This window comes from Acinonyx jubatus, chromosome A2 (genome assembly GCF_027475565.1).
Source record: "Acinonyx jubatus isolate Ajub_Pintada_27869175 chromosome A2, VMU_Ajub_asm_v1.0, whole genome shotgun sequence".
NCBI classification, from domain to species: domain Eukaryota; kingdom Metazoa; phylum Chordata; class Mammalia; order Carnivora; family Felidae; genus Acinonyx; species Acinonyx jubatus.
The window spans coordinates 145,087,433-145,113,907 of record NC_069383.1 but is presented as its reverse complement, the minus strand read 5'-3'; the positions used below and the strand labels follow the sequence as shown (position 1 = coordinate 145,113,907).

At 55.9% G+C, this 26,475-nt stretch overlaps 1 protein-coding gene across 7 annotated transcripts in view; it reads left to right on the top strand.

The window, feature by feature from the left end:
• DNAH1 (dynein axonemal heavy chain 1) overlaps positions 1 to 26,475 on the top strand; it is a 77,121-nt gene that overhangs the window by 40,077 nt on the left and 10,569 nt on the right. For all 7 annotated transcript variants that reach the window (XM_053219274.1, XM_027038890.2, XM_053219272.1 and 4 more), the window contains 31 exons: positions 211 to 351; positions 980 to 1,143; positions 1,333 to 1,446; positions 2,204 to 2,392; positions 2,686 to 2,791; positions 3,503 to 3,616; positions 4,033 to 4,182; positions 5,791 to 5,877; positions 5,987 to 6,173; positions 8,486 to 8,577; positions 8,773 to 8,927; positions 10,056 to 10,233; positions 11,035 to 11,229; positions 11,319 to 11,438; positions 11,708 to 11,866; positions 12,051 to 12,158; positions 13,230 to 13,370; positions 13,514 to 13,674; positions 14,109 to 14,266; positions 14,848 to 15,021; positions 15,824 to 15,862; positions 17,999 to 18,177; positions 19,141 to 19,371; positions 20,043 to 20,239; positions 20,717 to 20,852; positions 21,766 to 21,974; positions 22,065 to 22,236; positions 22,975 to 23,166; positions 23,710 to 23,820; positions 24,615 to 24,800; positions 25,217 to 25,408. In XM_053219274.1, coding sequence (XP_053075249.1) covers positions 211 to 351; positions 980 to 1,143; positions 1,333 to 1,446; positions 2,204 to 2,392; positions 2,686 to 2,791; positions 3,503 to 3,616; positions 4,033 to 4,182; positions 5,791 to 5,877; positions 5,987 to 6,173; positions 8,486 to 8,577; positions 8,773 to 8,927; positions 10,056 to 10,233; positions 11,035 to 11,229; positions 11,319 to 11,438; positions 11,708 to 11,866; positions 12,051 to 12,158; positions 13,230 to 13,370; positions 13,514 to 13,674; positions 14,109 to 14,266; positions 14,848 to 15,021; positions 15,824 to 15,862; positions 17,999 to 18,177; positions 19,141 to 19,371; positions 20,043 to 20,239; positions 20,717 to 20,852; positions 21,766 to 21,974; positions 22,065 to 22,236; positions 22,975 to 23,166; positions 23,710 to 23,820; positions 24,615 to 24,800; positions 25,217 to 25,408 — 4,737 coding nt within the window. The remainder of the gene's footprint in view (positions 1 to 210; positions 352 to 979; positions 1,144 to 1,332; positions 1,447 to 2,203; positions 2,393 to 2,685; positions 2,792 to 3,502; positions 3,617 to 4,032; positions 4,183 to 5,790; positions 5,878 to 5,986; positions 6,174 to 8,485; positions 8,578 to 8,772; positions 8,928 to 10,055; positions 10,234 to 11,034; positions 11,230 to 11,318; positions 11,439 to 11,707; positions 11,867 to 12,050; positions 12,159 to 13,229; positions 13,371 to 13,513; positions 13,675 to 14,108; positions 14,267 to 14,847; positions 15,022 to 15,823; positions 15,863 to 17,998; positions 18,178 to 19,140; positions 19,372 to 20,042; positions 20,240 to 20,716; positions 20,853 to 21,765; positions 21,975 to 22,064; positions 22,237 to 22,974; positions 23,167 to 23,709; positions 23,821 to 24,614; positions 24,801 to 25,216; positions 25,409 to 26,475) is intronic.

Here is a 26,475-nt window from a genome sequence, read left to right as displayed (position 1 = left end):
CCCCTCAACTGCAAGGTCTCCTCTGCTGAGGAAATGATGACTCTGCCCAAATGACTCTGCCAGGAGGCCTAGAGCTTAATGGCTTCTCTGCTTCTGAGGCGGAATTAACTACTTGGGCCTAGAAGCACAGATGAAGTTGAAGCGAACAAGAGGATGCAGGGTTGGGGCTGACAGCCGCCTGGGTCAGCCCTGCCTATGTTATCTTTCTAGATGCCCAGGACCCAATGGGTTCTAAACTGGCCTGGCCAGGTGACCATCGCTGGATCCCAGACCTACTGGACCATGGAGGTGGCAGAGGCCCTGGAGGCCGGTAATCTCAGTAACAAGCTGTTCCCCCGGCTTGCTCAGCAGGTGGGAGATCACTATCTGCTCCCCCCCCCTCCCCCCGTGCACCCCTTACCCTGGGAGAACCCAGTCCCTCGAGGACATTTTCCTATATTGATCCTATAAGGGGCCTGGAGTGAGATCTAAAGAGCAATAGGCCAGACACCTCCAGAGATGAGTGTCTCAGAACCAGCCACTGGTGGGAGAGACTGGAGGTCTGAGGAGAGTTCTGAGCCCAAGCAAGTGCCCCTCTCCTGATGGTCAGTGAGAGAGTCACACACCTGGGGCCTTCTTGCACTGTGCCGAGGGCTCTCCTTAGTCTGTACACCGGCTCCTCACCACACCCCTTCCTCAAGCCCCTTGCCAGGCTCCACCAGCTGGCCCTCAGAGGCTCACATGACACTGTATGCTGCAGGGAGGCAGATGCCATGCATGTGCCTCTGCTTTTATCTGCTCTCCTGCCAGACTTCCCAGGTGGCCAATGTCCTGCCTGCCCTCTCCCTGCCTAGTTCTGTGCCCCTTCCCATCCTAGACCATAAGAGGCCCCCAGAACAGAGATTATTCCTGGCAGAAGCCCACCATCTGTGCAAGGGAGGGGAAACCTACCTGCAGTGTGATCATGCCAATATCTGACAGTTTCCCCACGCTCCTGCAGCTCAGTGACCTGGTGGCCCTGGTGCGGGGGAAGCTGTCCCGCATGCAACGAGCTGTGCTATCAGCACTAATTGTCATTGAGGTCCACGCCAAGGATGTGGTGAGCAAGCTGATCCAGGAGAATATAGTCAGTGTGAACGACTTTGAGTGGATCTCACAGCTGAGGTGAGGATGCAGGGGCCCCTGGGCCCGGCCGTATCCAGGGCCAGGGCAGGGTGGAGAGGCAGTCTACATTAGGCCCTGGCACGAGCTGGGCAGGGGGCCTTGATGCCCTCATTCCCCACCTTGCCTTGGCCACATGCCCAGTGGCCCATGGTCCCCATGACCCGGGAACCCATCTCCCTGAAATGCCAGGTACTACTGGATGAATAACAACCTGTACATCCGGGCTGTGAATGCCGAGTTCATCTATGGCTATGAGTACCTAGGCAACAGTGGGAGGCTTGTGATCACGCCCCTGACTGATAGGTGAGCATCCCCCTCCCCATGTACCCTTCTACCCTGGGAGCCTCCCTCCAGCTCTGGCTGGCCTAAGAGTTTGGGGACCACAAGGTACTATCAGTCATCAAAACAGTGGAAGGTTAGGAGCAGGGGTTTCAGGTTCAAAACCAGTTCTGCCCATCATAGGCTGAGGGACCTTGAACAGGTGACTCAACCCTACATGCCCCAGTTTCCTCTGCAGCTTCCTCAGGGTGGTTATGAGAACTTCACCAGCCAAGGTCTAAAGCTTTTAGCCACACATGTGGCACTCAGTAAGCATCTAATGGATGAGCTTTACTAATTTCATCAGTGAAAGCCTTCTTTCAACGTACCAGAAAAATTGATCTTGAGAGAAACAAGATCCTGTTCCTTTTGTACAGTGAACAATTCTCTTCTAAAATAATCAGTCATTTCCTCTGGCCACTTGTACTTAGCAGCAGTTGAATTTTCAAGTTGGGTTTTGAAGAAGGAAAGTGAAGTGTGGTCAGAGGTCAGCCATCCCAGCAGGTCCCTGAGCAAAGCTCTGCAGGGTCATGGGGCCAAGTGGGGGAAGCACTGGGCAGGTGGCCGAGGGCCCCAGTCCTGACCCTAGCAGCCAAGGCTGGGCACACGTGGGGCACTGACAGGAGGGAGAAGCAAGAGCCACTATCCACGAGGCCCAGCACAGGAAGGCTCTCTCTCCCTATGTCTCTGGGAATCCTGAGGAAGGAGCATGGCCCATGCCTACCTCCTCTCACTCCTGCAGGTGCTACCTGACTCTGACCGGGGCCCTGCACCTCAAGTTTGGGGGTGCCCCAGCTGGCCCAGCTGGCACAGGGAAAACTGAGACCACTAAAGACCTGGGCAAGGCCTTGGCCATCCAGACAGTGGTGTTCAACTGCTCTGACCAGCTTGACTTCATGGCCATGGGCAAGTTCTTCAAGGGCCTGGCCAGGTGAGGCTGGGCATGAGGTTGGTCCAGGACAGGGCAGGAAGGCTGACCTCTCCCAGGGACACTGCCTGAGACTCCCAGGAGCATCACAGGATGGAGGAGGGGACAGGATGGAATAATAGCAGTCAAAGACTCAGTCCCTAATGGGCACTGGGCTGAGGTGGTGGGTGTTGGGAATATGTCCAAGCTGGCAGAGATGATCATTGTAAGCTTCCTCTCAGCAGAGTCACAGGGGGCTTTGGAGATGTCAAGTGAGCTCTGAGCTCATATCCCCCCATTGTTCTTACCTCATTCAGTGCTGGGGCCTGGGCCTGCTTTGATGAGTTCAATCGCATTGATATTGAGGTGCTATCTGTGGTAGCCCAGCAGATCACCACCATCCAGAAGGCTCAGCAACAGCGTGTGAGCATCCGGGGTTCCACCACCACCCCATGCCTCCCTCAAGTTACCACCGCATCACTTCAACTATCCCCAGCATGCCCACGCTGCCACGTGGCTCCTCATACCGGCGGCATCAAAAGCCAGGCACTTAGGCCTGCCCTGAGCCCAGCCTGTCTCATCTCACAGGGGACTGGGCAGTCCCACTCCCCCTTGTGGAACTGTCCCTGAGGGGCTTTTGTAGCCAGTCAGAGAGCCCACGCCCTCGCCCCACTCTAGGTGTAACTTTCAGGCCGGCTGTGGTGGAGGAAGGGGTCCCTTATGGACATCCTGACCCTTATGGAAAGCCCCAGCCATTTGTCCCTTCTCTAGCCTCATTCAGAGTGGCCAGAGTTCTCCTCCTGGAGACAAGAACTGGGAGGCTGGCAGGTGCCCAACCCCACCCCAGTAGGGTGCTGGGTCCTAGTCAGAGCTGAGCTTGCCCAAGTCTAGGAGAACCAGTGTCAGGAACTGGGGGTAGGGTGTGGGTAGCAGGAGATATGTGAAGACCTCAGGGAGCCGGGACCTGGGAGGCCGCTGGTAGCTACCGGGACCAGAGGTCTTAGGTCAGATCCTGAGGAGCCAATCCTCTCTCCTGGGCTGAGCAGCTATAGCTGGGACAGGGCATCCACAGGGAACAAGGGGCCCATCCAGAGAGGAGGCAGGTGAGTCAACCCTTCCCCTCCCCCCACGTAGGTGGAACGCTTCATGTTTGAAGGTGTCGAGATCCCACTCGTTCCATCCTGTGCTGTGTTTATCACCATGAACCCAGGATATGCTGGTCGCACTGAGCTTCCTGATAACCTGAAGGTGAGTTTGGGCATAGGGCAGACCTAGTGACTTCTCAGGGTACTGGAAAGCCCTGCAGCTGTGGCCTCAGAGGTGCCATCAGGGATGATGACCCCCGTGGCAACCCTCCTGCCCAGTGTCCTGAGACCCACCCCCCAGCCATGGAGAGGAGACCCCGGGCTCGTCCTCAGGTTTGGGAGAAGTCAGGGGGCAGGTTCAGGTCAATACGAAGGACCGATTTCTAATGAGTAGGGTGGTCCAGTCACAGGGGAGGATACACCTCAGCTATGGCAGGCAAGATGCAGAGGGGAATCCAAGCATCGGTGAGGCAGGAGGGTAGTGAGGCTGCCTTCTGAGAACCAGGCAGTCCAGAGAGTGAGTTGTGGTCTGGGAGGGGAGGCCTGCTTCTCTGTTCACGTGTGCACTCCGTGCCCCAGGCGCTCTTCCGGCCTGTGGCCATGATGGTCCCGGATTATGCCATGATCGCGGAGATCTCCCTCTACTCCTTTGGCTTCAACGAGGCCAGTGTGCTGGCCAAGAAGATCACAACCACCTTCAAGCTGTCTTCCGAGCAGCTCAGCTCCCAGGTGAGGAGGCCCTGCCCCGACCAGGTTCCAGGGTGTGAGAGCTGCCATCTGCTCCTGGTGAGCCCCATAGGATGGGAATTACATCCCCACTTCTCAGCTGAGGGCTAGTTCAGATGCAAGGGAGGGCCAAACATTAGGAAACCAAGGGCCACACAACCCAAGGCTGAGGAACAAGTACACTGGGTCTTACGGGAGCCCCGCTTCCCCCCAAGCCCCGCACCATGGGCCATCCATTCGGCATGCTGAGCCCAGCTTCTGGGACAGCTGCAGCGGACACCAGTGCGGACACCAGCACTGGTGGGTAAGCTTTCCCGTTTGGCTCCCTTCTCAGGCAGGCTCCCCCTTTGCAGTGGCAGAGATGAGCCAAGCTCTGGGCTTACATGCTGCCCGCTTAGTTTCTCTTTCTTAAGAGTTGTAGAAAAAGTCCCTGGTGTCATCCTAATGGGCCCCTTCTGGGTGACCTGCTCATGCATGAACACCAGTCACTGTGGCCAGGGGGAAGCCGTGCGGCCTTTGGCCAGGGGTGCCCCCCAAAACCCACGTGCTGGAGGAGATGCAGTCTGTTCCCAGCAAAAGCAGCAGCTGCCCGCCACAGTGCAGCTTGGGAACCAGAACCCCTACACACCTTCTTTATAACCGTCCACTTCCAAAGATGCTGCCCTCCCGTCAGACTCACTGTACCCACGTGGTTCTGGAAAGGCAGTCAACCCTTCTCAAGTGCCAGTGACTCAAAGTGTAGCCCAGTCTCTTCATCCTGCTCCAAGTCTGAGACTTCTGGGAAGTGCGCTGGTCCGTGGGTCAGGTCCAGATGTAGCTCTCATGGTCTGGCCTCATAGACAAAAATGGTAAATTTAAGGGGCACCTGGGTGGCTCAGTCGGTTAAGCGTCCGACTTCAGCTCAGGTCATGATCTCGCAGTTCATAGGTTCGAATCGGGCTCTGTGCTGACAGTTCAGAGCCTCGAGCCTGCTTCAGATTCTGTGTCTTCCTCTCTTTCTGCTTCTCCCCCGCTCATGCTCTCTCATACTCTCAAAAATAAGCATTAAAAAAAAAGATAAATTTAACTATTTCCAACATACCTGCCATATAATGGAGAGAAACAGAACCAGTAAGTAGCAAAGAGAAAAGCCTTGGTCTTCCCGGTGGGTCCTTGTAGTGTGGCTGAAAGGGTGGGTCCAGAGAGATTTAAGAGATAATGTTAGAAGGAAGCTCAAAGGCCCTCAGGGCCAACCCTATTGTGGCACTAATGGGAACTCCTTCCACATTTTTTTCCTCTCTGCCCCTGGTGCAGTGCTGGGACTGCAGGACTCTGCCTGGGTCGGAGTCCTCATCCTCAAGGGCCAAGAGTTGAGCAGGGGATGCAGAATAAGTAAACTTGTGAAGGGAGAGGGCTGCTGGGATGGTAAATAGAAGGTGCCAGAGGAGTGCAAACGAGGGCACCTGGCTCAGGCTGGGGCATGTGGGCAACCACAGATAGCTGTCGGGGGAAGTGACATTGTAGCTTCCAGCTGGGTGAGGGCCAGGTACCAGGTGGGAGACAGAGTGTTCCAGGCAGAAGCCCCCAAAGGGACAATGCCCACCCACCCTTCCTCCTGTGTGGTGGTGACAGGATCACTATGACTTTGGGATGAGAGCTGTGAAGACAGTGATCTCGGCTGCTGGCAACCTCAAGCGAGAAAACCCCAGCATGAATGAGGTGAGCTCCATCCAGCAGCACGCCCAGGCGGGCCTCAAGGATGACTCAAGAGGGGCCAGAGGCACAACCGACCTGCGTCCCCTGAAGGCCCCACTGGCCTCTGCTGCAGGAGCTGATATGCCTCCGGGCTATCCGAGATGTGAACGTGCCCAAGTTCCTGCAGGAGGACCTCAAGCTCTTCTCTGGGATCGTATCAGACCTGTTCCCCACTATCAAGGAGGAGGAGACTGACTATGGCATCCTGGACAAGGCCATTCGCCAGGTCTGTGAGAAGAGCAACCTCAAGGATGTGGATGGTGAGCCCCTGGCCCCTGCCCTCACAGTGCTGGGGTGGCCATCCCGGGGTTCCAGGGCAGGGGCGCAGAGACAGGGCAATACTGCCTCAGGCCAAGAGTGCCACAGGCTGGGGACTGCCAGCAGTCCCTGCCCCAGCCTTGTCTCCACTAGAAGCTTCAGGTAATAGATGTCTAGGAAAATGTCCTCTGTCCCAATCATGCTTCTGATACCAGATGTGCAAGTTTCCCAATTCTTTAGCACCAGCTGGCTGTCCCACAATTCAATTCAGTTCTGACACTAATCAGAGTCCCAAGTCCCAAGTAGTCACAAGTGGTGAGCCCCCAGGTTACCCACAAATTTTCTCCAGCTTGGCCACAAATCAGAAGTTCCATGACCCCCTCCTTAGGTTTGACCATTCACTAGAACAGCTCACAGAACTCAGGGAAACAAGTTTACTACTTATTATATAATAAAGGATATGAGCAAGGATACAGACAAATAGCCAGATGAAGAGATACATAGGGTGAGGTCTGCGCCCTTGGAGTTGGGGGTGAACCACCCTCCCAGAACATGGATGTGTTCGCCTACTAGAAAGCTCTCTAAACCCCATGCTGTAGGGATTTTTATGGAGTCTTCATCATGTAGGCATGATAAAATTTTAATTATTATCAATTATTCTCCACTTCCAGCCCCTCTCCCTTCTCTGGAGAATAGGGGAGTGAGCCTGAAAGTTCTAGGCATCTAACCATGGTTTGGTCTTTCTGGTGACCAGCCCCCTTCCAGGAGCCCACCACCAAGAGGTGCCTCATTAGAACAAAAGACATTTCTAGCACTCAGGAAATGACAAAGGTTTTAGGAGCTCTGTGTCAGGAACCAGGATCAAAGGCTAAGTATTAGAAAAGAAGATTCTCCTAGCATCCTATTTATAATGGTTTGAGGAGCTCTGCCTCAGGACCCCGGGGCAGAGACCAATGTATATTTTGCTGGTTATTTTACATTGGGGAAGCAAATCCTGTTGTCTCCCCCAGACGTCTTGCTGTGGTCCCTCTCTCCATGTGGGGAGTAGTCACAGCACTTGGGCTCCTCTTGGGCCCTGTTCCTCCCTGACAGGAGCTCTCCTCTGCTCTGTCTTCACCTGCCTGGGGTGGGAATCACTGGGGAAATGGTGAGCTGTGGCCTGCCCACACCCACCACCCCACTTCACCCCCACCCCAACTCCCCTCTTTTGGAGCAAAGCATGTCACTCCCTTCTTCAGGACTTGCTCATACTCCTCATGGAACACAGCCCTGTTGTTGTTGGGCTAAGGAGCATTTGGGCTTTTCTTGAACTGAATTGTCACAAAAACCACCACACAGTTGGAAGAACTCTGTGGGATGCCCTCATCAATCTCCCTCTCGCCCCAACCCTCTTTCCCAATAGAAGGTGGGGGTCTCAATGCAGCCGCTGCACAGTCATGCAGCTCGAGCTCTGGTCCCACCATCCCCTAGCCCGGCTGACCTTTCCTCTCCTCCTAGACCCTCCCTGCCTGTCCTTTGTGAAGAAGGGGGGTGCTTCCCCAGGAAGTCACACCTGGCTGTTCTGGCCACCCTGGCTACATGGGGCCCTCTCTGGGGCCTGATGTGCTCATGCTGCAAGGCCTGTCCCCCATGCCTTCCACTGTTCATTCCACATGCAGCTCTGATGCCCCTTCCCGCCCACCAGGTCCCAGCAGGCTTGTTGAATGAAGCCTCAAAATCTCTTGCTCATGGCTTTGGCTCAGCTTAGCCATCACTGAATGAGTAGACCATGTCTCATTAACAGGGACCCCCAGGCATGTGGTACCATAGCTCCCTGCCACTCCCCAAGCCGCTCTTGGGCCAAAGTGATATGCTCATTCTCTACCTGTGGGTCTGGCCCTCTGCCCACCACTGGCAGCTATCCCTACAGCTCTGGTCTTGGTCAGTCAAAGCTCCTGACTGACTCTCAGGTTTTGTCCCTGGGATTTTGCCACGTATTGGCCACCATTTACTCAGGGCAGTGCTTTCGGCAGGAGCTGACGTTGCTTCTGGGGCCTGTGCCAGCTGGACACCTGACCAATGGATGTTAGGGACTGATGGTCACAGTGGCAATCATGGCTGGCCATTAGCAGAGAGTCCCTACTCTGTGCCAGGCTCTGTGCTCAGGGCTTCACCTGCCCCCTCCTTTGAAGTAGGCACTATTGTCAGCCGCATTTTATAGATGAGGAAACTGAGGCTCAGGGTGACCCACCTGAGGTCACACAGAGAGCTAGTGGCAGGGCCAGGACCCAAGCCCATGCTCTGCCCCCTGGGTTCCATTTGCATGTCCCTCCAGGCTTCCTGACCAAGTGCATCCAGCTCTACGAGACCACGGTGGTACGGCACGGCCTCATGCTGGTCGGGCCCACAGGCTCTGGCAAGAGTAACGTAAGTGGAGCCAAGCCAGGCGATCCAGCACCCAGACAGTGGGCCTGAGGGTGGTGGGGCCTCAGTGGGGTCTTGGCCCCCATTTGTACCTCTGTGGCCTCTAGACTACCCCTCCTGCCCCTGTGATCTGCAACCCACTCCAGCCCTGTTCTCTGGGGAACAAGGAGGCTCACTCTTGGGTGGCTGCCTCCCCAGTGTTACAGAGTCCTGGCAGCCGCCATGACGTTGCTGAAAGGGCAGCCATCCATCAGCGGTGGTGTGTACGAGGCTGTCAATTACTACGTGCTTAACCCCAAGTCCATCACGATGGGCCAGCTATATGGAGAATTTGACCTGCTCACCCATGAGTGGTGAGTGGTCCCAATCCCTCTGCAGTTATCACCCTGTGCCTAGGCTTCTGGAGGCTGTGAGCCATGTGTCCCCCTCCCCACCCTAGCCCAGTGGGAGGTCAGGAGCTCAGGCTCTGGAGCCCAAGTGCCTGGAACCCTATTCACCACTGCACTTCCTTGCTGAGTGACCTTCCTCACTCCCTGGGTCTTGGTGCTGTCGTCTGCAAAGTAGGGATAATAATGGCACCATGATTGCCATAGAAAATGACCTTGACATAAAGAAGATGTTTGGACAGCATGGCACATACCAAGTTTTCAGTAAATGTTGCCTGGTGTCGTGACCCCAGAGGGTTGGCTATTCCTCTCAGGGCCTCCATGCCCTGGCAGACACATGCATGTCAGGGAAAGTGCCTTGAGCTGGAGAGGGCAACTAAGTGGACACCGTCCAAATGTCAGCATGTGGGAGGCTCTTCTCTGGGGGGATTCTGTTTCTCTCAATAAGTTTCCAGTCTCTGCTGGGGACTTTTGCTTGGCTCCAGTGTTCTGGGGCCCAGAGAGGGGCAGCCACCTGTCTTTCTAAATGTGAGTCTGGCCTGCTCCCACATTTCTGGTGAAGGGTCTCAGCTATACCCACTCTAGGCCTCTGCATGGGTAGGTGGGGGGCCTGGGGATCAGACCAAAAACATGTTCCCCTACCCACCAGTTTCCCTGGCATTTGGGGCCTTTGAAACCTGAGCCTTCTTGGGTTCTGTGGCAGGAACTGGATACATCTCGTGACCCATCCCTTGCTTTTTCTGTTAGGTCATTGACCTCTTATCCTTCTCTTTCCATGTCCCAGAACTCTGTGGACCTCCATTTCTGCTGTTGCCTCCTCCCCCGTTTCCTTTCTTTTCCCCAGGATATCACCTTTTTATCCTCTTTTTAATGGAGATTCAGCAGAGAAGGAATATAAGCACACATTTTTATAACCCCATGTTTTACCAAAAAGTCCCATTTCCCCCATTATAGTTTTTCAATGAATGAAGATATTGAAGGGAAAAATACCCCAGCAGAGCAAGGCCAGACTGGCAGCCAGATGTCTCTGGGAGTCAGCTGTGCTTGCTGCCCTGTTTCTGGGCACCTACAGCCCTCTCCTCCTGGTAACTGCAGGACAGATGGGATTTTCTCCTCCCTCATCCGGGTGGGGGCCATTGCCTCTGATACCAACAAGAAGTGGTACATGTTCGATGGGCCGGTGGATGCTGTCTGGATAGAGAACATGAACACGGTGCTGGATGACAACAAGAAGCTGTGCCTTAGCTCTGGGGAGATCATCAAGCTCACAGAGGTATGTCTACCTGTCCATTTCCCTGGCTCTCCTCTGCATCTGGGTGGACCTGACGGCCACAGCATGCTGGCCATCTTTGTCCCCCTCCATCTCAGGACCACAGCTGCACCTCAGCCCATCCCCACAACCTTTTGGTGTCCCTCTCCGTCCCAAGCTCCCATACTTGGCCACGTCTTGTGCAGCTGCTCAGAGCTGCCCATCTGCAGACCCACAGTCTGTGATGCTCTGGGCCTAGGTCCAGGATGACCACCCACAAGGCTCTGCCTTGTGCCTCCCAGGCCCCCTTGCAGCCATGTCAGCCCAGTCTGAGTCAGGCATCTTAGCAACATGACAGTCGTATGGGAGACAGGTGGTCCAGACCTGGCTGTAGGGACACCTGCCTGGTGTGTGAGGTGCAGTTCTCAGAAGAGGAGGTATCACCTGGGTGTAAGAGCAGTTCATGGTATCCACACTAAGCTGATCTCTTGAGCCCTTCTGAGAACACCCAGAGATTCTGGAGCATAGCAGGCAGCTCCCATCAGATTTCTCTATGGCTCCAGGGACCCTAATATGCCCCAGTCCACTATACTGGCCAGAGAGTAATCAGGAATCTCCTGACTTTGTTCTCCTCAAGACCCAGGGAGGGATATTTTATCAGCTGAAGACCAAGGGGTTTCTGCATCCCTTCCACCCCAGCACTGCTCCTGGTGCACATCCTGCCCCATGGCCTGCCTACAGTTGCAGGATGGGCAACCCCTCCCCATGGCTCTGTGGCCCTAGGAGCTGGTGGCTGGCCCACTCACACAGTTCATGTCCTGCCAGGCAATGACCATGATGTTCGAGGTGCAGGACCTGGCAGTGGCCTCCCCAGCCACAGTGTCCCGCTGTGGTATGGTGTACCTGGAGCCCAGCATCCTGGGGCTCATGCCCTTTGTCGAGTGCTGGCTAAGGAGACTCCCTGACTTATTCAAGCCCTATGAGGAACAGTTCAAGGCCCTCTTTGTTGGCTTCCTGGAGGTAAGCAAGTCCACAGTGTGCCTGGCCCAGGTGGGGCAGCCAGGTGCTGTGGCCGCCAGCCACAAGAGCCAGGTGCTCATCCCCTGTAGGGGTCCATAACTTTCATCCGGAACTCGGTAAAGGAGGTGATTGCCTCAACCAACAGCAACCTGATCATGAGTCTCCTCAAGCTGCTGGACTGCTTCTTCAAGCCCTTTCTGCCTAAAGAGGTATGGCTCTGAGCAAGTGGGGCTGGGTGCCTTCTCCTTTCTGCCCCCTGCTCTCCTTGCCCGAGTACCAGAGGGCCCTGAACCCCACGCCCAGCTTCCTGGAAGAGAGATTCAGATCGGCTCACATGGGTCACGGGATCACCCCATCAGGTCTGCTGCAGAGACACCAAACTATGCAGCAGAGGCCAAAGGATGCCCCCAACCTCTGCCTCCTAGGGCTACTCAGTACTATTCTTGCCTTGGCCTGATACTATTCCCACTATCCCCAGGGCCTCAAGAAAATATCCCCAGAAAAGCTGAGTCGCATCCCAGAGCTGATTGAGCCCTGGTTCATCTTCTCCCTGATCTGGAGTGTGGGTGCCACAGGGGACAGTGCCAGCCGCATCAACTTCAGCCACTGGCTCAGGATCAAGATGAAGATAGAAAAAGTGAGAGGCAGCAGTGCCCACCCCACCCCCCCCCCCGCCCCCGCCAGGCTGGGCTCCCAAGTCCAGGATGTGTGTGGTGAATGCCAGGTGTTCTGGGACCATCCATGGGACTCGGGCCCCCAGGGACAAGTAGCCACACAAATTCCTGGGCCTCATAGCCTGGTTTTCCTCTGGTCCCTCGAAGCTGACCATGCCCTTCCCAGAGGAGGGGCTGGTTTTCGATTATAGGCTGGAGGACGCCGGGATCAGCAGCACTAAGGACGATGAGGATGAAGATGAGGAAGGCAAGAAGGTGAATGCAGGCCTGTGCCGAGGGGACAGGACAGTACGGGAGGCGCCCCACTGGGTGGTGGCTAAACTTCTCGGTGAATCCTGACTACAGAGAAGAGGCCATGTTGATGGCCACAGGTCTCAGGTGGCGGTTATTTGCATTATCTCATGTATCCTCACAGATCCACAGTATACCTATTATCGTGCCCATTTTCCAGACAAGGAAATTGAGGCTCAGAACAGTCATCCCCAGCCAGTGGGTTACAGAGCTGGACTTGAACCTGGGACTGGGAGCTGTTCCTAGAGTTCCTCCCCTACCAACCATATGCATTGACTCCTCCGTGTTGATGCCGAGTCCAGGGATGTTCACCTCAATTCTACTAAAAAGTCCCATTTTCCTAGGGGCTGGGCACCCTAAGGGCAGGGCAGCAAGCCCTCAAGGCCTACTTTGGTGTCCCATTCATTCTATCAGCCAGCGAGGGCTCTGTGAGCCTACTCTGCTTCTAGGATCAGAATCCTAACCCAGGAGGAAGAGGGGGCAGAGAGGCGTTTGCGGAGATGGCCACTATGCATGGGGCTGGGGATCTCACAGGGCACATTTGAGTCTAACAGGACTGTCCCCAGTGTGACTTGTGCTTGACCATAGTGAGGACCCTCATTGGGGGAGGTCTGCAAGCTGGGTCAAGGAATTCATGCAGGTGGGATGGTGTGGGGAGATGAGGCCAGGTGACCTCAGCACCTGTGGTTCTGGTACCCCCTCCCCCCCCTTGGATAGTCTGAAATTAAATAGCGAAGGCCTTTGACTTCTGGGCTGTCCACTTGCTGGAATACTTCCTTGATGCAGAGACCCACAGCTTCCCTAGGAAGCTGCCCACAAGGGCAGCCGTGTGCAGAGAGCTCCCCCACTCGCAGTGGTTTGTTCTGGGGTTCCCCATGGTGTGCAGAGAGTAGGGCACAGGCTTCCTATTTCAGTCAGAAACAGCCCCTTACCCGGGCTCTCTTGCCAAGGCCTAGCAGTGCAGCTCCTTGCCCTCCTGGTGCACTTGGCCAGAGTGGGGTTCTGGGCCCAGCCCTGAGCTACCTGTGGTTCCAGGTTGCCTGGGTCAAGTGGATGGACTCCTCGACTCCGTTCACCATGGTGCCAGATACCAACTACTGCAACATCATCGTGCCTACTATGGACACAGTGCAGATGTCCTACCTGCTGGACATGCTGCTCACCAACCACAGGCCCGTGAGTGCCCCTGCCATGCCCTGTCTCACCCAAACTAAGGCCCAAGTCAGGGGGTGGCTGGCCTCCCATATTGACAGGGTGGCAGCTCCTGCTGTGTGCCAGACCCTGGGAGAGTTTTGAATACGTGATCCCTGTTCTCCTAGGTGCTGTGCATCGGGCCAACAGGCACAGGGAAGACCCTCACCATCTCCGACAAGCTCCTCAAGAACCTGCCGCTGGAGTACATCAGCCACTTCCTCACCTTCTCAGCCCGAACCTCGGCCAACCAAACCCAGGACCTCATCGACAGCAAGCTGGACAAGAGGTAGGCACCTCATTCCTTTCTATGTCCCGTGTCCTCCCAGCCTGGCTCAACCAGCTGCTTTCTCAGCTCCTCACCAAATTATGCTCTCGGGTTTGTCGAGACCTTCCTGGAGGGCCCTGGGCTCCTTTGCAGACTGTTCTGGAGCCGTCATCCATCAGAAATGCCTACTAGGCCCAGCCATGGGTGCTTGCCCTGGGCTGGGTACTCGGGTGGGGCTTGTTATGTGTCTGCATGGGAGGCAAGACTCACCTTGAGGGAGCCCAGACTCAGGGCAGCCAAGTGTGATGTCCTAGGATGTTCAGAATGGGACAAGGGGCTGCTCAAGAGATCCAACAATTCAGAGGAGGCTGAAGGTAGTTGCCATCCTGCCACCCCTGGGCTCCCAGAGGACCTGGTACCAATGGGTGCTAGGCTCACACAGCCCCTTCCCACAGGCGGAAGGGTGTGTTCGGACCACCCCTGGGGCGCAACTTCATCTTCTTTATTGATGACCTGAACATGCCAGCCTTGGAGACGTATGGTGCCCAGCCACCCATCGAGCTGTTGCGCCAGTGGATGGACCACGGTGGCTGGTATGACCGCAAGGTCATTGGTATGTACCCTCTGGCCTGAGCCAGTGGAGTGTGGGCTGGGTGTGCTGGGCAGGGCCAGGGCATCTGTTAGGCAGGGTAGGCACAGCGCCCAGTGCCCACAGTACTTTTAGAGGGTCCACAGAAATGTTTTGATTTAAAAAAAATTTTTAATGTTTATTTGTTTTTGAGAGAGAGAGAGAGAGAGAGAGAGAGAGAGAGAGAGAGACAGAGACAGAACATGAGCAAGGGAGGGGCAGAAAGAGAGGGAGACAGAATCCGAAGCAGGCTCCAGGCTCCGAGCTGTCAGCACAAACTGTGAGATCATGACCTGAGCCGAAGTTGGACGCTTAATTGACTGAGCCACCTGGCGCCTTGTTTTGATTTCTTTTAAAATCACCAGGAAGATGAACTTTCAGGTCAAAGAACATTTTTAATGTATAACATAAATATATTTGTCTTTATTCTAATACTGATATAAATTATAGTTTTTAATATTGTTATGGAGGAGAGGAGACCCTTGAAGGCTAAGTGCCTGGGGCCCACAGAAGTCATAATTCAGCCCTGGGCAGGGCTCCCTCCTGACTTCCTGCCTCCACTCCAGGAGCCTTCAAGAACCTGGTGGACATCAACTTTGTCTGTGCCATGGGCCCCCCAGGTGGAGGCAGGAATGCCATCACCCCACGGCTGATGCGCCACTTCAACTACCTGTCCTTTGCTGAGATGGATGAGGTCAGCAAGAAGCGCATCTTCTCCACCATCCTGGGCAGTTGGATGGGTGAGCCTTGGGCAGAAGTGGGGGAGGCCATGGGCAAAGGCAGAAGCCCAAGCAGATAAACTACTCCTAGGACAGCCGGGCAGCTGCTGGAAAGGGGGGAGTGGTTGAGGCACTGACCTCAGCCCTGGATTCATCCTTTACTCAGCTATGTCACCACTGGCAAATTTGTGAACCTCTCTGAGCCTCAGTTTCTCCATCTGTATAATGGATGATGATATTAGAGTCCACCACCCCAAGTTGTGAAGGTTAAATAAGACATTGCACGTAGCATCTAGCATGAAGCCTGGCACATGGGGATTACTGAAAATATGATTTATACACTTGTATGCTTGTGACTTCACCTGCATATGCACACACATACATGTCAGTACTTACCTAGAAAAGCTGGTGGAAGGATGTTACTTTTATAAATCAGGAAAAGCCACCAAGATAGAATGGACAAAGTGGCCCTGATCTTCCATGGGGTTTGGGGAAAAGTCTGCATCAGGATGCAGTTTCCCTCACCAGCCCACCTCCTATCTAACATACATTCTGACCTTTGAACTCCCCTTGGCACTGTGCCAGGTGGTGGGGGATGGGAGTCAGGTCTTCCCTCCTGTGACCTGGCCTGCCCTGCTCCCAGGGGTGATAGGTCAGAACCTGCCTACAGGCCCAGCTTGTGGGGGGGGGGGGCACATTGCTCTGAGGAGGGTGGGTAGCAGGTAGCTGCTCTGGGAGCTGCCCAGCTCAGCCCAGCTGGCCAAGGTGGGCAGCAAGGGACCCACCTAAGTTAGACCCCCATGTCTCTCCCTCAACCCTCTAGATGGACTCCTCGGGGAGAGAAGTTACCGGGAGCCCGTGCGTAAGTGCAGGCCCAGACAGGCCCTGGATGGGGTGAGGTGCTGGTTCCAGGGGGAGCCCTGGGCTCCAGTTGGGTGGGGCTGAGGCTGGGTCGCAGTGGCCACAGTGAACCATCCTCAGGCTCATGTGAGGGCCTTGGGCTATAGCCAATGCCTTTGTAGGCTCATTCAACTATTCGTACAGCAGCCAGTCCTTCGGTGCCTGGGTTATGTCCATCTTGCAGTAGAAGCAAAGTAAATGTGAGTTCAGTGAATGAGCTCCCACCCTGTGTAAAGAAGCAGAGGCTCCAAAGAGGCTGGCCCTCTCCGAGGAGCAGGCATCTCCAGTGTGGCAGCCTCACACAGGACGGATCTGTCAGTCATTGCTGCAGGGCGACTGACTACCTCAGGCCTTCAGACCCACCTCATATCCCACCTCTTCCCCTACCTCAGCTGAAAGAGGCCATCAGAAAACAGCGCCCTCCTTAGGCCTCCATGTCCATTGCTCACCTGCACCCAGGCGCCCATTGGCCCTGTCTTCTCTCTTGTTGCTGGGAACGGACTGCCCTGCTCCCAGACAAGGTCAAAGAGTCCTGTTCTTAAGCCTGAATCCCACCCCCAGATTGTGTGCCGGAGGATGTGGCTCCACCTCCCAAAACACTGCATAAGTACCCACATATGTGTGTGGCCCTTCTCCACTGGGCCATTCCATCAGCAAGCAGATATGTCCCCCATCGTAACACAAAACCCCAAACAGCCACTCTGGGCCCCTTCCCATCCTGGCCATCCCTCTATTTCTCTGCTCACGTTGACAGCACAGCTCAAGAGCATTGTCTCTTCATGCTGGCACCAGCCGCCCCTCCCACTTTCCCTCGTGCCCCACCACTCCCCAGAGAGTGCCCTTGTCACCAGCGGCCTTGTGTGGCCAGACCAAAGGTCAGCTCTCAGTCCTCACATTCCCGGGCTGTCACTGTCAGTGGAGGGTGGCCGCTCCTTCTCTCAGGTCACCACCCTCCACCCCCATTTCCCCACCCCACCCCAACCTCCCACCTGTCCATCTATCCATCTCCATCTGCAGCCAGAGGGACCCATTCAAATGTTCATTAGGATCACACTCCTCCGCTGCCCAATTGCAGACAAGAGCCCAAGTCCCAACAGTGGCGGATGGGGCCATCCCTGCCCCTTGTCACCTCTCTGCTCTCACCCGCTCCTCACTGTCCTGGGCCTGCTTATGCCTCCCTTCCTCAGCTGTCTGCTTCAGTGCCCCTCCTCACGAGGCCTCTCCCAGCATCATGCCGAATGCCCCTAGCCCTGCCCCCCCCCCGCCCCCAACACCTCTCTCCTGCGGCAGGCCTCTCCATAGCTCTTTACTGTCTGCTCTGCTGCACGTCTGTTCGTTCCCTGCCTCCCCACAAGAATGGCAGCTTCAGGGTGATGAGTGTGTCTGTTGGGGCTGCCCTCTGTGCCCAGGACCTAGAACAGTGCAGTGCCTGTGTTAATAGATGAGCCCCTCTGTGGGGCTGATGAGTCCTCCTGCCCCTTCTTTACTTTTTTCCACTTCAGGGGATTGATTCCCTCTGCCCCAAGTTCCCACTGACAGCATTTTGGTTCCCAGCAAAGAATTGAGTAGATTTTAAAGAACAATAAAACGGATTATGTTAGTAATGAAAATTCAAGCTAGTGGGTTGCAGCAGCTCTGGGGGGCTGGTAAGCCCTGCAGGTCACGGCTGACTCCAGGCCCTGCACATCCCCCGTGATGCCCTCCTGAAGCTTATGTGGACCATGTGACCCTCCCCTGCTTGGCTCAGAGCCGGCATGTTTCAGGTGTGGGGGACAGCCCCACTGGCACTGACTACCCTTGTTCCGTGTGTGTGTCCCAGTGCCCCAGTGCACAATGGCCTGTGTCAGTAATGAGGATGTACAAGTGAGGAGCTCAGAGCAGGAGATTCCTCACCCCAAGCTAGGGGACATCAAGAAGAACTTGTGGAGGAGGTGGCATCGAAGAGGATCTAAAGGGTGGGTGCAAGTGAGGCCCGCAGGCTGGGGAAAGGGCATCTGGGGGAGAACACGGCATTGGCAAGGGCAGGGGGTTAGGATCCACAGAGGCCGCACTGGAGCCCCCACCTGTGTGACCCAGGTCCACCCTCCTGTTCCCACAGCTGGGGCCCCCACCATTGCTCAGTTTGCGGACCCCCTCGTGGAAGCCACCATCATGGTATACTCCACCATCACCTCCCAGCTGCTGCCCACCCCAGCCAAGTCCCACTATACCTTCAACCTGAGGGACCTTTCCAAGGTCTTCCAGGGAATACTCATGGCCGACCCGGCTAAGGTCGAGGTGAGGATCTGGTAGGATCCCTTCCCAGTGTCCAGCAGAGGAGTACCCACCATGACTTCACAGTCCCCCCCAGCCCCTCAGTTTTAGGCCTTACTGCTCAAACACTGCCCAGCCTTGATCTGGCCAGGCCCTGAGTGGGGCTGGAGGCATGGTGGGCTCCAGACCCCCTGCCTTCCTATAGCTGAGTCCAGATCCATGCTTAGAATGGCAGTGGTGTTGGGGCTCACACAAAAGAGGGAGCCAGGGCAAAGAAAGGGAGAGAAAGGTTCCTGTTGGAGGCCCTGTGTGGGAGAAGATTTGGGAGGAAGAATGAGTGGGATGCACTCCAGGAAACAAATGCTCCAGTGGAAGGAGCAGGACTGTAGCAGGGAGTGGGCTGTCTGGTGTGCTGGGTGGGCTGGGGCAGACTGTGAGCTGTGGGGGCCGCAGGATCCTGAAGGTGATGGGAACCATGGGTTTGGGTGGGAGACAGATTTGCACTTGGAATGGGGGTGGGTTTGGTCAGTGCATGTAGAGCCTGGTCTGCACAGGGAGACTCAGTGAACAGGACAGATGCCAGACTTGGCCTTGCCAAGCTATAGCCAAAGAGGTAGAGAGAAGGGCCTGGGAGCTTCCTGAAGGTCAGCTACTCACCCAGGGAGAGGCAGGAAAGCTGGGATGGAGGTGGCAACAGACATAGAAATGGGAGCAGAATCCGAGGGGCTTGCTGAGTGGCTAGATGTGGGGCGTTAGGAAGGAGAATTGGGCATTCCTCCCCAGCTTGGGGTTTGAGGAATCGTGGGGGCCCTAGTGGAGCTGGGTCCCAGTAGGCACTTGGCCTTCTGAGCCTGGATCTGGGGGTGGAGAGGCACAGGCGTGAGGCACAGCCCCATGCAGGACATGGTCCTTGGCCGGCTGCCCTGTGTGCAGCCCTGCCCGGGACTCCGGGGGAAGAGGCAGGTGCTGACGCCAGGATGGCTGCAGGACAAGGTACAGCTGCTACGACTGTGGTACCATGAGAGCTGCCGCGTGTTCCGCGACCGCCTGGTGAACGAGGAGGACCGTGGCTGGTTCGACAAACTACTGGAGAGCCACATGGAGTACTGGGACGTGGCCTTTGTTGAGGTCTGTCCCTTCCAGCCCATCCTTTATGGGGACTTCATGTCGCCAGGCTCTGATGTCAAGTCCTATGAGCTCATCACCAGCGAGAAGAAGGTGAGGGGCCCGGCTGAGGCCTACTCCTCCTGGGGCCCTTCATGCTGCCCCCCGGGACCCAGGCCCTCTGCAGCACTGCTAACAGACCTGCGTGCTGTGGCTGGAGGGTCAGGACACTGACTTTGAAGGCCAGCACTTGGCTCTCTGGGTCTCATTTCCTTTGTCAAAAGGGTGTAGCAGGCCCTCGTTGGCCCACCTCTGAGGATGAGCCTGTGGTTCATTTGAGACGGGCTCTGTAAACAGGGACATGCTGTACCTGTTGGAGGGGCTATCATCCTGCCCTCAGAGGGGCAGCAGGGCCCCTGGGGTCATAAGTCTGAGTCATGACCCCAGGGAGATATGGAAGAGACCCCGTCAGGGGTCTCAGAGCTGCGTGGCTGGCGTGGCCTTCCTGATGGTTTCCCTCCACACACATCCCCTCCTTGTTCCTAGGAGCTCCCACCAGAGTCATGGGTCAGTACACTTGTTAAAACCCAGAGGAAACAGACAGGGCTCTGACCCCACGCCTCAGGCCTTGGTGTATCCAACAGGTCGGGCCTTATGTAGGTGGAACTGGCTTCTGAAGGCACAGCGCCCTTCCAAGCACAGAGGAAGGGGTGTGCTTTCTGTTGGGGGCCCTGGTTCACAGAGACCGAGAGAGGACCCAGATCTCCCCATCCTCCCTGCCCCAGATGATGCAGGTGATTGAGGAGTACATGGAGGACTACAACCAGATCAACACAGCCAAGCTGAAGCTGGTCCTCTTCATGGATGCCATGAGCCACATCTGCCGCATCAGCCGCACCCTGCGCCAGGCGCTGGGCAACGCGCTCCTGCTGGGTGTGGGTGGCAGTGGCCGCAGCTCCCTCACTCGGCTGGCCTCGCACATGTGAGGGCCCCCAGACATGGTGGGCAGTGGGTGGCTGGCGGCAGGCTATTGGTTCCATTTATGTTCTTCCACAGATGGGGGAGCCTCGGGCCGCCCCGGGCCAGGACCCCCAGCCGTGGGCTTCTGAACACACTGGGAACAGGAACTAGGCCCCAAGGAGAGGCAACAGCAGTGCCCTGTGGTGCTGTGGGGAGGGAAATGTGGCTGCAGACATCCAAGAGGGATTCCTAGATGAGACGGCCATAGGCTTTCTCTCAGAATCAGAGCTGGGAGGATGGAAGGAAAGGGCATTCCAGGCCATGGGAACAGCTTAAGCCAAGGTCTGAAGGCAAGAGAGCATGTTCAGGGCCTGGAGAGTCTGCAGATCTGCCCAGGAAGGGGGCCAGACTCCAGATGGCTGGGGTGGGGTGTGGGCACCCACCACTCAGCACTTGGCCTCAAGCTCTGGTAGGCCTCCACCCAAACTCCTGTCTCTAGGGCTGAGTACGAGTGCTTCCAGATTGAGCTATCCAAGAACTACGGCATGACCGAGTGGCGTGAAGATGTCAAGAAGGTCTTGCTCAAGGCTGGCCTGTACAGCCTGCCCATCACCTTCCTGTTCTCCGACACCCAGGTGCCACTGCCATAGGCAATGGGCAGGGTCCAGGGTGGGGTGGCTATAACCCCATCCCAGTGTGGTATCCTACAAGGTGGTCAGTCCTTCAATCCCAGGTCACTGTCATTTGGGGTGGCTGTTTTGAGGGACAGCTGGGACTAGGGGTGAGGGAGCCCATAGTTGGGTGGGTCAGGTGCATGGGGCCAAACCCAGCCTATCAGGGCTAGGGAGATATAGATCGCTACTAAACCCTAAGGGTAAAGAAGGCCCCTGGCACCATGGCTGACCACAAATGGCACCACACTCACTGGCCAAAGGCTTCCCACCTTAAGGACCACAGGACTTGTGCCCAAAGTGCTGTGCCCGTGGTGCTCTATTTAGGGGCTGCTCCCTCTAGAGCTCCCTAGGCATGAGTACTGTTACTAGGTCTCTTAAGAGAAGGTGAGGTTGTGGCTTTGGGGTCTCAAGACAAATACAAGCAGCACTTAAACCTGGCTAGGGGTCAGAACTAGGCCAAGGCTGAAGTCCTGAAATACATCCCACCCTGTGCAGAGTCCTCTCTGTTCCCAGCCCTGCTTCTACCCCAGGGTCCCCTCATCATCTGGTAAGGACCTATTTCTGCCCATGGCCTGGTTTTCTCCTGTAAACAGGAGGACTAAACAGGCATGGAGAGGCCTGAAAAGTGAGGAGTAAGGTGCCACATCTCCTACCCAGGACCCAAGGCTCTTTCACAGCCCAGTGGTGATGTTCAGAGTCTCTGCTATAGGGCAGACCCGGATATGAGTCCTAGACTATGACTTATGGGGTCACTTGTATGATCCTGGGCTTCTCTGCCCAGGTTTGTAAAATGGGGCTGCTGTGAAGGTCCAGGGAGACCAATGCCCAGGGGCCATCATCAAGGCTTAGCTTTTGCACTCTCATCTCTCCCCAGATCAAGAATGAGTCTTTCCTGGAGGACATCAACAACGTCCTGAACTCGGGTGACATTCCCAACCTCTATACCTCAGAAGAGCAGGACCAGATTGTCAACACCATGCGGCCATATGTCCAGGAGCAGGGCCTGCAGCCCACCAAGGCCAACCTCATGGCCGCCTACACTGGGCGTGTGCGCAGCAACATCCATGTGGTGCTGTGCATGAGGTACAAGCAGTCATCGCAGCCTGCTGTGGGGAGGGTTCTGGGCTCCTGGGGGTGGAAGTCAGCATCTCATTTGGACTCCTGGCCCCCCAGCCCCATAGGAGAGGTCTTCCGAGCCCGCCTGAGGCAATTCCCCTCGCTGGTCAACTGCTGTACCATTGACTGGTTTAACGAATGGCCAGCTGAGGCCCTGGAGTCTGTGGCCACCATGTCCCTGAACGAGATCCCAGAACTGGAAGCCACCTCTGAAGTAATTGGAGGACTGGTAGGTGTCTTGGTGAGGAGCAAGCTGTCGTGGGGGGACTGTTTAGGCTTGGGACTCTCACCCAGGCTCAACACTGATGGGCGTTTGGGCAGGTGAGTTACCTGTGCCGAGCCTGTTTCCTCATCTGTATAATGGGGGTGCCACAAGACTGTCTCAGTGACATAGGTGGTTGGACACACACTTCACAGTCACTGTTTGTTTTGTTCCCTGAGATCTTTGTGGCAGCTTTCTTCACAGAGCCCCCTGACACAACCAAAGACCATGGATGGGGGACTAGATCTGTCTGGTCCAAACTGAGAGAGTGGTGGTCACCTGAGGGCCAAGAGCTAGAGTGAGTCCACTTCCCTATCCAGCTATGCTGAGGCCTTGGGCCCTCTGTTTCCCCTGGCCCAGCCTCCAAGGAAGGGGGGTCCCACCTTAGGATTCTCAGGGAGAGGCAGGTCTTGGGAGCTGTGACCAGGGAAAGATCTGGGAGAGACCTGAGTCCATTTAAAGGCAGCTCTGCCCTTGACAGTTGTGTGAACTTAAACAAGCCCCTTGACTTCTCTGGGTTGTGGTATTTTCTGCAGAATAGGTGACCTTGACCCTGGAGGCTATGAGGATCATAGGAGACAGTGAGTGTGAGAGACATTGAGGTTCTTACATGTGGCCCCCTCCTTGGGACTAGGCTGCAGTGGCTTTGAGGGCACCCCGGTGCCCTTTCTTTGCTGCTGGCATCAGTGGTTTCCCACCCCACAGATTCAGGTTTGTGTATATATCCACCAGTCGGTGGCCAAGAAGTGTGTCGAGTACCTGGCTGAGCTGGCCCGCCACAACTATGTGACCCCCAAGAGCTACCTGGAGCTGCTTAATATTTTCTCCATCCTAATTGGGCAGAAGAAACAGGAGCTGAAAACTGCTAAGAACCGCATGAAGAGTGGCCTTGACAAGGTGGGCCACGGTGGGGCTTTGTGGGCAATGGCTGACAGCCCATGATTCTGCCTGCTCTGGCTTAGCCTAGACCCAGGGAGGTCCAGCCAACCCTCTCATCAGCAGCCTGCAGTGTTGAAATGGGTGGCTTCCTCCCTTACCAAACAAACAAATAAACAGAAGCTGTTGGACAAGGGCAAGTCCAAAGCAGGTTACCCCACAGATATTCAGGGGATGGCTCCCTTCCTCCAGGGTTCACTGGACAACCAGCCACAGCCTCTCACTCATGCATGAGGGCCTGTGGCCCTGCGGGAACCTCTCCCCAGGCCCCTCCAGGCCCAACTCTCTCTTTCTTTTGTCTTTTTTTTTTTTTTTTTGTTCAAGTAGGCCTCATGCCTAGCATGGAGCCCAACAGCGGGCTTGAACTCAAGACCCCGGGATCAAGACCAGAACTGAGATCAAGAGTCAGATCCTCAACCAACTGAGCCACACAGGCACATACCCCGGCTCTCTTTCTGGTACCCTGTCACACCTAATTTCCTCTCTGCATCCCCCATCTCCTAGCTGCTGCGAACTTCAGAAGATGTGGCCAAGATGCAGGAGGAGCTGGAGATGATGCGCCCTCTGCTGGAAGAGGCTGCCAAGGACACCATGCTCACCATGGAGCAGATCAAGGTCAGGGGTGCTCCTTGGCTCTCTTCCCTGATGTCTGACCGTGTCTGAGGATGTTCAGTGTCCCCATGCAACCACAAGATCGCCAGCTGCCTGACCCTGCAGGTTGCTTAGCCTCTCAGTGCCTGTCTTCCTCAGCCAGTAGTCATTGGTTTATTCAACAAGTGTTTGCTTGGAACCTATTCTATGCTGGGCACTGCCCCGGGGTAGGGGATGTGGTGAAAGCAAGAGAGGCAGCCCAAGCCGTGGTAGTCATGACACAGACTGAGCAGCAGGCCACCACAGGCAGCTGTGTGGACTCTGCCCGAGTCTCCCTCTGAGTCTTCGTGAGATCCCCACATTCGAGGGCCGTGTCCTCCCAGCTGACATCTCAGATTCGTATGTTCGTTATGACAGCTTTCTGGTAGAAGCAGTCACATTCTGCTCTGCAATGTCAGTGTTTTGAAAATGTTTGCCAGCAGATGGAAAGAACATGATGGGGGTAGGGGGAGCACCTTTCTCTGTCTTGCATGGCGGTACCCTAAGGACTTAGGGGGTCCTTCCCTGGTGGGCAGTTGTGCTCAAGCGCATAAAACCCAGAGCCCCAATCCAGGCCCACTGTGAATACTCGGAATGGGCTTCCTACATTCCCAGAGCTCCATGGCCTGTCATAGCCAAGAGGGCCCTTGGAGAATGGGGTATCCCAGCCCTCATTTCCCTCTGCCTAGGGAAACTGAGGTGTGTAGGAAGGAGAAAGGGGTGGGGACACGTGTCCCTGGCATGCCACCAGCTGGGTCCTCCCTGCCTTTGGTCTCCAGGTGGACACAGCCATTGCCCAGGAGACCCGAAATTCAGTGCAAGCAGAGGAGATCAAGGCCAATGAGAAGGCCAGGAAGGCACAAGCTATAGCTGATGATGCCCAGAAGGACCTGGATGAGGCCCTGCCTGCCCTGGATGCGGCCCTGGCCAGCCTGCGCAACCTCAACAAGAATGATGTGACTGAGGTGGGTGGCCAGGCAGCCCTGGAATCCCCCCTGGTGTCCAGCCTAGCACCCCTGGCCTCCAGGCCCCCTCTCTCCACATCCCTTGGGGGTCATGTGCTGGGAGGTGTGAGCAGAAATAGGGCTCAAACCCAGCTGCCTGCCCTTACCTCCTTGCACCAGCCCCTAGGCCCTGAGCCAGCACATGGGGAGGGCTTTCGGTCCTAAGAAATCAGCCTCTAGCCTCATGGTCAAGCCTGGGTATGTGGGGGAGCAGCAGGAGCCACAGGCCGAGGCAGACCTCAGGGAACATCTCAGAGCACATTTTGTCAACGGTGGTAGGAACTGGGTAGGTGAGGTCCACCTTATCTGACAGCTGTCCCTGCCCTGGGGGAATCCAGGCATTGATGGGTCTCCCCCACTCTTGGCCTGACCTGTAGGTGCGGGCCATGCAGCGGCCACCCCCAGGCGTGAAGCTGGTCATAGAGGCTGTGTGCATCATGAAGGGCATCAAGCCCAAGAAGGTGCCTGGAGAGAAGCCTGGCTCCAAGGTGGACGACTACTGGGAGCCCGGCAAGGGGCTGCTGCAGGATCCTGGCCGCTTCCTTGATAGCCTCTTCAAGTTTGACAAGGTGAGCATGCCAGGTACAGCCTGGACAGTGGGTAAGGCAGGGAAGCAAGGAGAGGAGCCAACACCCCACAGTGTAGGATTCTCTGTCCTATCTCCCTCTGCTTGTAACACACACAGCCCTGTGGCCACAGGGGCGACAGGCAGGCTCCTGTCCCCATAAGATGTCACCCATAGTCACTCCAAAGCTCTGTAGCCTGGAGATCCCCTCTTGTGCCTTTTCCTCCCTGAGACCCCCATGGCCTTGGCCTAGACCTTCACTGTCTGTGCAACCATCGCCTTTCCCTCAGCCTCAGCTGAGGCTCAGCTTCTCCTGTCTGTCTCTGGGTTTCTCTGTCTGCTGTCTATCTGGGGCTCTTAGTGTCCATGCCCGTTTTCTCTCTCAGGAGGTGGCTTCATGGTTAGATCAGCCTGGAGCCCACTACTCTCTTGGGGGACCCTCTTCAGCCTAGCAGTTGGATAGGGGACAACTGCCTGTGCACACGGGCCACCCCCCACCACCATGTGTCAGTATCAGGCCCCGGACACTCCAGGCTGCACTGGGAGGGTGGAGACAATGGCCCATAGGCAGCTAGACTCCCTATAGACTTCCCCATCCTTCCTCCTCCTCTTCCATCAGTCTAGAAACCAGAGTCCCCACAGGCCTAATTAGACCCAAATCAGGAGCACTCACAGCCAGTGCTCAGGCTCCCCTGCCTGGTCCCAGGCTCTGAACCCTGGGAGCTCATGAACCGTGCAGATTCCTGGGCTCATCCTAAACTACAGGGTTGGACTCTTCCACGGTGGGACAGGAACGTTGGGGGTGTGGTGAGCTCTCAGGATGAGGATTAATACCCTGAACATGACCCTGGTTGGGCGTCAGAGTCACTCACTCATGTCCACACCTGTCAGGAAATAGCTCTTGTTGCTAAATGAATTTTAAATGGGGCTTGCATATCATCAGACCTCAAGCCTGCGTGGTTTCTCGAGGACAAAGTCTCTGATTGTATTATCTGAAATCCTGGAACACAGAAATTCCCCTTCCGACCAGCCTTTCTGGGCCATGATTATTCCCAAAGGAAGACACTTGTG